Source organism: Sphaerodactylus townsendi, linkage group LG03, assembly GCF_021028975.2.
Source record: "Sphaerodactylus townsendi isolate TG3544 linkage group LG03, MPM_Stown_v2.3, whole genome shotgun sequence".
Classification (NCBI taxonomy): Eukaryota; Metazoa; Chordata; class Lepidosauria; order Squamata; family Sphaerodactylidae; genus Sphaerodactylus; species Sphaerodactylus townsendi.
In genome coordinates this window covers 149214762-149224546 of record NC_059427.1, presented here as the reverse complement: position 1 = coordinate 149224546, position 9785 = coordinate 149214762, and the positions used below count along the sequence as shown (strand labels likewise).

Genomic DNA, 9785 nt, shown 5'->3' with positions numbered 1-9785 from the left:
CTTAAAAAAGTATTAAAAGATTTAACATTCAGTATTTACATTTAAGCCTTCATCATCAATGTTTGGAAATGTTGCCATATTTCATATGCTTTTCTACAGCTGTGATTGGGCATAAGTTGCTTCCAACAATGAAAAAAAATAACAGATGTTGGTTACATCTGTGGAATCATCACATGTGGTTTGGAAAACGTGGCAGGAAGTGGAGCTGGTGATTAATAAAGGGTGCATCTAAGGGTCACAAAATCAGACCCATTTTAACGACTTCTGCCACTGAGTCCAAATAATTCAGATGGAGCTTTCTGATTTTTAAAACAATGGGAGCAGAATTTCGGCAGCAGGGTTTTGTGCTATGATTTGTATGTATGAGTAAATCTGAACAAGCCATTTTATCCCCCCCCCCACTCTACCCCCAACAGATATGAAGATGAGATCAACAAGCGCACCGGGGCGGAGAACGAATTTGTGATCCTCAAGAAGGTGAGAAGCACGAACAATTTTCTAAGGGACTGTTTCCATACCATCCCCAGGTTCAACCCTTGATATTTCCAGTTAAAATCATTTAGTACTGGCCTTAATGGACAAGTGATATTGAGCAATGTAAGGCAGTCATGTGAATTCTTATGAGCAGGTGAATTCTTCATATGAATGCATGATCTTCCATGTGTAGCCTGAAGTTTTCCTACCATGCGTCAGATTTGGGTGACAGGACTAAATGCAATACCCCCAGAATGTTAGAATGTTGGTGGAGAGGAGATAAGAAGATTGGAGGATACAGCCCGGAAACCACACAGCACCCAAATTGGAGGATAGTTTTTTCAAAGGCATCCCCTAGAACAGTGGTGGTGAACCTATGGCACTCCAGATGTTCATGGCACCCCAGATGTTCCCCATGGCACCCCAATTGGCCATGCTGGCAGGGGCTGATGGGAATTGTAGTCCATGAACATTTGGGGTGCCATAGGTTTGCCATCATGGCCCTAGAAGGAGGATGCTTAATGTTTTTGAAAATGGGTTATATTAGCAAGAGGTATCTTCTCAGATGCAGTTAGTCATGCTGAACAGCATACCTGGTGGGCCACTGCGAGTAGCAGAATGCTGGACTAGATGGACTCTGGTCTGATCCAGCAGGCTAGTTCTTATGTTCTTATGTTCTTATTATTTGGGCTGGCCACCCAAAGCAGTATTTCCATTATGTAGAAAGGTCTTTTCTCTTTCCTTGATTACACACTAAACAGACTAGACAGAAAAGGAAAAGGGCAAAGGACACACAGAAAGAACAAGTCATTTACCCAAGGTCAAAGCAGCCAGTGACATTGCTGAGAATGATTCCAGTGGAATAGCTTCTAGTCTGTGGTGGCAAAAGGAAACAGAGGTCTCGTAGGATTTTAGAGATGATCATGATTCAATTCCAGGATAACCTAGTGTGGGCTACAGCCACTGTGGACGTAATGGGTGCTTATGAACTCACAAGGTTAGGAAGAAGATACCACAGATCCAGGAAATGCAGGATGTACAGGAAATGATGTAATTATGTAAAATCCAAATATAATTAAGAAAAGTACAGAGAGTATTCACAATAGTAGCAATGGATGATAATGCAAATTTAATTAGCTAAGTGAGATAATGAGTGTAACAACTGAAGAATTCCAAGTCTTCATTACATTGGTGTCAAACTTCTTGACGAATTTTAATTCAGCAGTTTCACACTGGAAACTGCCTTTGAAGCTCTTATGCTGGGAAATGGTGGAGTTCTCTTAGAAATCTCTCACCTACCTCACAAGGTGCCTGTTGTAGGGGGGGAAGTGATTATAATCCACTTTAAGACTCCTTTCAGTAGAGAAAAGAAGGGTTCAAAAACCAACTACTACTTCCTTCAAGCAAGGTTCTGGCAATAATGTAATTCTAGTAGCCTGAAATGTTACCCAATGGCCAATTATCAGACTGGTTCTCTGGAGCGTGGTGGGACTGTCATGATATATAAAAAAGTGAGAAAGGTTCACAGAAAGGTCATCTTCTAAGTTAGCAGAAGTTTGCAAAACCCAGGGGACGGAGACAGTCAGTCTAGGGGCAAAAGTAGCAAAGATTGACCTTTAACATGATTGGTGAGTTCAACTGTGACTCTAGACCAATGAGAGACTGTTGTAGGGGCAGGGAAAAGTATCCTGTTGGATGTATGTATTGTATATGCTAAGTTCAGAGAAATAGAGATAAAGTTTGAGTTAAGTTCAGTGTGTGCGTTGAACTTTGTTATTGCTGAAGAATTCTGTATAGTCTTATAGTCTTGTATAGCATAGACTTGTGTAACCTTGCAACTGCTAAAGTAAAACCTGCCTATGGAAAGAATATCTTGCATGGAGAGTATTCTTTTCCAAGTGTGATAGAAGGTTGTAGTGAGTGCAAGAAGACTACTAAACATTCTCATCTTACCAGAGTGACTCCGCTTTAAACTCTGCTGATAGGGACCTAAAGTGCATTGGGGCAAGAAATCTTGTCCTGATGCTCTTCCTTTTTGTGGATCTTTGACAGGGGAGGCACATCAGGGCAAGATTCTTGTCCCAGGGCGGCATCTCCGCATGCGACACGAAGTAAAAATAGGGTTAGATCCAGTTCCTGGAGGAAGGGTACTAACCTAGGGTCGAAGCCATTACTGTTAGAAAACCCCCCCACTGCAAATTCCAGCTCGATCCCAGCTCCGGAGGGGAGGGATCATCCCAGGCCCTCTTCGCTGTTCCAGCATTCCGACACATTGAGCTACCGTTCTACGGCATGGAAACACAACCTCAAGGCGCTTCCCCTTTTTTTTTAAAAAAAAAACCTACATAGGAGCTATGTAGAGGCGACAAAGCGCCGTACAGATGAGGGTGAGATTTGCATAGCTCTCGCCTCTTGTCAGAAATTTGGCGCGATTTTCGCCACGGCGGTTCTCCAGCTCTACGCATGCCCGAAACACTCAGCTGTGATTGGCTGAACAACAACGCCTGGCGCCAGAGGTTCTGAACTTTACTGGAATGAGTGGTTCCACAAAAAAGTAGTAGTTCCCAACTGGATTTGGAAATTTTACCGTTACACGGGGTGAAGCTGGTACAAAACCACGTTGACCCCAGTGAAGAAGAAGAAGAGTTTGGATTTATATCCCCCCTTTCTCTCCTGCAGGAGACTCAAAGGGGCTGACAATCTCCTTTCCCTTCCCCCCTCACAACAAACACCCTGTGAGGTGGGTGAGGCTGAGAGAGCTCCGAGAAGCTGTGACTAGCCCAAGGTCACCCAGCTGGCATGTGTGGGAGTGCACAGGCTAATCTGAATTCCCCAGATAAGCCTCCACAACTCAAGCGGCAGAGCGGGGAATCAAACCCGGTTCCTCCAGACCTGAATGCATCTGCTCTTAGCCACTGCTCTTAGCCACTACGCCACTGCTGCTCCCAGTGGTTGTGGTTGTGTGGAGCACTTAGGTCGAACACAGCTCAAACTTAGGTCGATAATGCAAGTGTGGAATCGCCCCCAGTGTGCTTCCCCTTGCCCTGCATGTGCTTCTCGCTTTCTGACTTTTCACGCCAGAGTGGGGCAAGGGCAGGGAACAGCCTTCAGTGGGCCATTGGCCAATGGCTACAGAGTACTCTCATGTTTACTGTTGTACCTTCTGGGCAGGGAGTGACCTTTTTGTCCACTGTAAAGAGCAAAAAGGAAGAACAGTTTAATTGTAGCAACACGGTTTTCATAGTAAAGGTGGAATAAAACAGGTGTCCAGTGGCTCCTTTCAAGACTCATGCTGCAGTCCTAAGCAGGAATTAGATCATCATCCTAAATCCATTGAAGTCGGTGGGCTTAGATAGGGGTGATTTTGGTTAGAATTGCACTTTATTGTTTAGTGATCAAGGCTGCAGTCCCAAGAGCACTTTGCTGGAAGTAAAACCCCACTGAATACAAGGGGACTTCTTTCGGGATAGAGTTGGTTAGGATTGCATTGTAGCTCTTAGAATCATGGAGATTGGGCTTCTTTATCGTTTTCCTCCTCTTCTGCGCTTCATCAAAATCTCACTCTATCCTGTTATTATGTTTCCAGGATGTTGATGCTTCCTACATGAACAGAGTGGAGCTGGAAGGCAAGGTGGATGGATTAAATGATGACATAAACTTCCTGAGAGCTCTCTACGAAGCAGTAAGTAACCACCTCTGTGCCATCTCTGCTCCTGGGACTAAGGAGATCAATAAGGTGCCAATTCAGAAACGTTGGAGATCTCAGCTCCCCCTCGTAAAGGCTATTTGAATACCGAGATCACATCATTGCATTGCCAGTCAAGACATACTTATTTAGTGAATCAGCAGAAATACTTGTAAATTCAAAGCTAGCAAGTTTCTCTCATTGATCCATTTTGGAAAGGTATTATGGGAGTCCCAAGTGGAACACAGCAGGAACAGAAGGCTCAGGGTGTGTGTGTGCGTGTGTGTGTGTGTGTGTGGGGAATGGGAAAGAAGCTTTCTCAACACATGTCCTAAAAGCTGAACCAGATTCAAAGCTGAACCAGAGTGTAGTGGTGTGGGAATGAGCGAAGGAGTGGTTCTGGGAAGGGCTAGTAGTGATAAAGGTGTTCATTATAAAAATATATGTGAGGAAACAAACAATGGAGATAAGCATCCAGAGATAAGAGCCTTAAAAGTCTAAGAAATCATATGTTCCCCTCAGTTTCCCAGGCATGCAACTCCAACTGATAAAAGAGAAGTAACTGGCTGCTATTGCTTTGCCTCAGAGAACAGGATTTTCTCCTCTGGGAAGTTGAATTCAGGCCTCTGTGACTGGTGTCTCTTTATCCAAGAAAGTCATATTGCCTTTAATATGATAGCTGTAATTCCTCCTTACGCTTAGAAACTGAAAAGCTTATTTTCCTTTGTCAAAAAGCAAACCCTGGTTAGTAGTATCTGTGAGTTTTCCAGGCTGTGTGGCCATGGTCTGTTAAATCTGGTAGAACGTGGCCACACAGCCCAGAAAACCCACAACAACCAGTTGAATCCGGGCCATGAAAGCCTTTGACAAACCTGGGCCCCTTCCACACACGCAAAATAATGCGTTTTCAAACCACTTTCACAACTGTTTGCAAGTGTATTTTGCCATTCCGCACAGCTTCAAAGAGCATTGAAAGCAGTTTGAAAGTGCATTATTCTGCATGTGTGGAATGAGCCCTGGTTAGTAGGTTTGCCGATCTTCAGGGGGTACCTGGAAGACCAATGTGTACTTACAAATGGAGGTGGTCTCATGCTGTGCAAACTGGAAAGAGATAGATTCAACTTCTGAGGAAGCTTACACAAAACAAGTAATACTTGTCAAGTTCAAAATCCAGGACTGAAGTTTAAACTTCAGGGCTGAGGTGTCTGAGAGAGTGTTGAATTCCTGCGAAAATGATATAGAAGATCCTAGGATTGAAGATCTCAAGTGTCCATTAAAGACACAGGTTATATTAGGATAATCATGCTCTGGACCATTCTGGGAGGATGGGCTGCTTGGAAGTGACACCACAGCGTTGCACAATACTCCCCCACAGGGGCGTAATGCCCATTGGGCAAGGTGGGCAGCTGCCCAGGGCACCACCTTGTGGGGGGCATCAAAATGCAGGGTTCGTTTTGGGGTATTTTTAGTGGTTTTCCATTTTTGGCCTGCAGGGGGCGCATTTTTAGGCTAGCGGCACCAAGATTTCAGCGTATCATCAGGAGACAGTCCTTATGCTACCCCCCAAGTTTGGTGAGTTTTGGTTCAGGGAGTCCAAAGGTATGGACTCCCAAAGGGGGTGCCCCCATCCCCCATTGTTTCCAATGGGAGCTAATAGGAGATGGGGGCTACCCTTTTGAGGGTCCATAACTTTGGACTCCTTGAACCAAACCTCATCAAACCTGGGGAATAACATAAGGACAGTCTCCTGATGGTACACTGAAATTTTGGTGCTGATATGTCTAAAAATGCACCCCCTGCAGGCACCAATGTCCTGGTGCAAAAAAAAATTTGGTCGCGGTGGAGTGGCCACCCATGGGGGGGGGCATCCAACTCTGGTTTTGCCCAGGGCTACAGTTTGCCTCGTTACGCCCCTGCTCCCCCACCCCCACCCTCCATACACACATTTCTGCTCCTGGTAATCCAACAAGCACCAGCAGGAGCCGAAGGCCAGGGCGGAAGGTCTGAAGAGGAAGCATTGAAATATTCTAAATAAACAGCAAAGCCCAACCTCTGGAGGACTTGTATAAGGAGGCTTCAGTGGGATCTCTTTGAACTGGTCGTACAAAGAGGCCGGAGAGTGTGGATCCTGAATTGGATCCTGGTTGCGGCAATTTTTCTGCTAGTAAAATAAGTTTATGTCTGTGGCATCGGAGATTGCTGCCTCCCTGTCCTACTGCAGCCTCCCAAACTCCTCTAAATGCTACAGGAAAGATTAGGGATGCTCAAAAACAGCAAGAGGGGTAAACTAGGGGGGCTAAAGTGGGGCAGGGGAGATCAGTGAAAATCATTTTGTTGGTGTTAAAATTAAGGGTGGGTGTATGGTAAATCTGAATGAGAAAAAAAACCCCAAAACTTCCTTGTTGGTATTTGGGGGGCTGCCCCCAAACAAGGCAGCAATAAAAGACAGCTGAAAAAATCATAAAGCTGGACTGAAATGTTACCCCGATTTCAAAGCTGGAACCAGCCAGGTCGAGCCCACTGCCTCCCAAACAGACGTGCAGTCCAGAGGCAGGCATATTTTTTTGGTTTTAATATCCCCCCCTTTTTCCCCAGAAAACCAGAAAAAGCCGATTTATAGGGTTTTTTTTAAAAAAAAGTCCAGGTTTTTTCCGCTTTTTCAAAAATTCCACACCTCTAGTTAAAATCACTGCTGAATCCAACCCCGTGGTTTGTCAACCCTCTTCAAACCATGGCTTCAGATCCTGGTTTGCGGCTGAACCTTAACAACTGTTTACATTGCACCCTGGTGAAGAAAAACAAGCCACAGTTAGGCATTATGTCTGTGTGCGTCCTTTAAGGGCTTGGGCTTCCTCTGTCATTACCAGCTGCAAGAATTGTGCCATATTCAAGATTTATTTAGTACAATATTCATACCCTGCCTTTTTCTCCAGTCATGGTTGCAATGAATTATGATGCCATTAATATATTTATTTGGTAATTTTTTGGCAGTTTTTTCTGGTTTGGACAGTAGAAAACTGTAGTTTTGACTTCAATATTATATACTGACTCGCTGTGTAGAATGAACAGTTGGACACAATCCTTAATTCCACAGTGAACCGGCGAATCATTTGCATGGGGGACCCAGGAGGAAACATACTGAGGCTGGTTCTGGTGGGTTTTCCGGGGGGCTGCGTGGCCGTGGTCTGGTGGATCTTGTTCCTAACGTTTCGCCTGCATCTGGGGCTGGCATCTTCAGAGGTGTATCACAGAGGGAAGTCTGTTACACACTGTGTTACACACGTTAGGAACAAGATCCACCAGACCACGGCCACACAGCCCCCCGGAAAACCCACCAGAACCAGTTGAATCTGGCCGTGAAAGCCTTCGACAATATGCTGTGGCTGATGATAAAAAAGCTTGTGTAAGAACTAGTATTTTAAGAAAATAAGAACATAAGAACATAAGAACAAGCCAGCTGGATCAGACCAAAGTCCATCTAGACCAGCTCTCTGCTACTCGCAGTGGCCCACCAGGTGCCTTTGGGAGCTCACATGCAGGATGTGAAAGCAATGGTCTTCTGCTGCTGCTGCTCCCGATCACCTGGTCTGTTAAGGCATTTGCAATCTGAGATCAAGGAGGATCAAGATTGGTAGCCATAGATCGACTTCTCCTCCATAAATCTGTCCAAGCCCCTTTTAAAGCTATCCAGGTGAGTGGCCATTACCCTCCTGTGGCAGCATATTCCAAACACCAATCACACGCTATGAAGAAGTGTTTCCTTTATTAGTCCTAATTCTTCCCCAGCATTTTCAACGGACAGTCCCTGGTTCTAGTATTGTGAGAAAGAGAGAAAAATTTCTCTCTGTCCACATTTTCTACTTCATGCATAATTTTGTAGACTTCAATCATATCCCCCCTCAGCCGCCTCCTCTCCAAACTAAAGAGTCCCAAACGCTGCAGCCTCTCCTTTTGACTGAGGAACCTTTCCTAAATGCTTGTTGGGGAAAATCTAGTTACTTTGTGTGTGTGTGTGTGTGTGTGTGTGTGTGTGTGTGTGTGTGTGTGTGTGTGTGTGTGTGTGTGTGTGTGAGTGTGTGAGTGTGGTGCCATCAAGTCACAGCTAAGTTACAGTGACCCCATCGGGTTTTCAAAGCAAGAAGCGTTCAGTGGTGGTTAACCTGCCTCTGCGTCACAACCCTGGTATTACTGGGAAGTCTCCCATCCAAATATTGGTCACAGCTGAGGCTGACAGCGCACGCATTTATTTATTTGCTCCATTTAAAGTTGGTCTTTTTCACTGGATACTCAGGACAGTTTACAACCGGAGTGCTGATCTGCATGGTTCTTGAATTCAACAGATGGGAGTTTACCAATGCCGCTGGCCTAATTTGTGTTGCTTTTTTTTAATGTGATCAGTATTCTATATCTTGAATATCTTATTGCTTATATAGGTAGCTGAAACTTGCACAGTAATTGAATGCAGCTGGTGGTTGCTATTCCTCTATTATAAAAGCTTTTCAGAAAAATATTCGCCAAGACATAGTGAATTCCCGACCAGCTAATAATTCTTTGCTGCTGTTGTACTTGACCTGCATAGCTGCAGCCTTGCCAGTTTTCCCAGTCTGCTTTGGCACTCTAAGTGCTGTACACAAGCACCAACTTCGGCCGAAAGTGACGCTTTCGTGTAAAGCTGAAACCTTAAGCTTTTTTTGCTCAATCAATCTGGTTCCCCGCCTTCACCTGATTCTTGAGCTCATGAGATGGGAGTCAAAGGGAGTTTACAAAGGCTGCAAGCTTAATGAGTCCATGTTGATTTTCTTGTGGTAGGATGTTCTCATTATTGGCCACGTTGCAGGAACCAAAACAGAATCTATTTCTGAGCCTGTACTGACCTATTCTGTGGGACATCTGTTGTCTCCCTTATCCTCAGCGCTGGGTAAATTACACAACCGATTTGGTCACAATATGGTCACAGTATGGGTAGAGTTAGGCCCCTTCCACACATGCAGAGTAATGGCCTTACGCGGCCTGTAACTCCCCCATACTCCTTCGGGACCGCAGATTACCCCATATGTCCCGGAAGTCGCACTTCCTCTGGCGCCAGCAGAGGCCGCATTTACTATCAGGAGTATCCCTGGTCTCCCTCAATGATGCTGGCTGGAGCCTTTCCACCTGCCAGTGGCCTTTACAGCTTCTGGCTCCCCTGTCTGGTCATGGGAACACTCTACCACCAGTTGTCCGTATACTCTGCGGGACCTTTGAGAGTTCCACAGAGGGGCCTGCAAGACCTAATTAGTTCTTTAATGGGCCACCGGGCCTCTGGAGAGACCAGCTTCGCTTCGAGGGTGCTCCTTCTGCTTTTATCCCTCCTCCCCCCTGCTGTATAGGGTCAGTGCCCTAACATCATCGTGGGACCCTACCATTCTTTCTTTGGGAGGGAAGCTGCAGGCTATGGGTTTCATGGGATACTGTTTTATAGAAATGTAAATTTTAAAACTTTTATATGCTTTGCTTATATATGCTTAGTATTGTTCACGCCCTGAGTTCTTTTCGTGATGGATAGGGCGTATATCAAATCACACAAATAATAAATAATAAAATAAATAAATAAATAAATAATGTGCTTTCAATCCCCTTTCACAAT

At 45.0% G+C, this 9785-nt stretch overlaps 1 protein-coding gene across 1 annotated transcript in view; it reads left to right on the top strand.

The window, feature by feature from the left end:
- Positions 1 to 352: 352 nt before the first annotated feature.
- LOC125429141 (keratin, type II cytoskeletal cochleal-like) overlaps positions 353 to 9785 on the top strand; it is a 30237-nt gene continuing 20804 nt past the window's right edge. Inside the window, exons 1-2 of the mRNA XM_048489969.1 lie at positions 353 to 477; positions 4061 to 4156. Of these exons, the coding sequence (XP_048345926.1) occupies positions 4079 to 4156 (78 nt within the window). The 5' untranslated portion in view covers positions 353 to 477; positions 4061 to 4078. The remainder of the gene's footprint in view (positions 478 to 4060; positions 4157 to 9785) is intronic.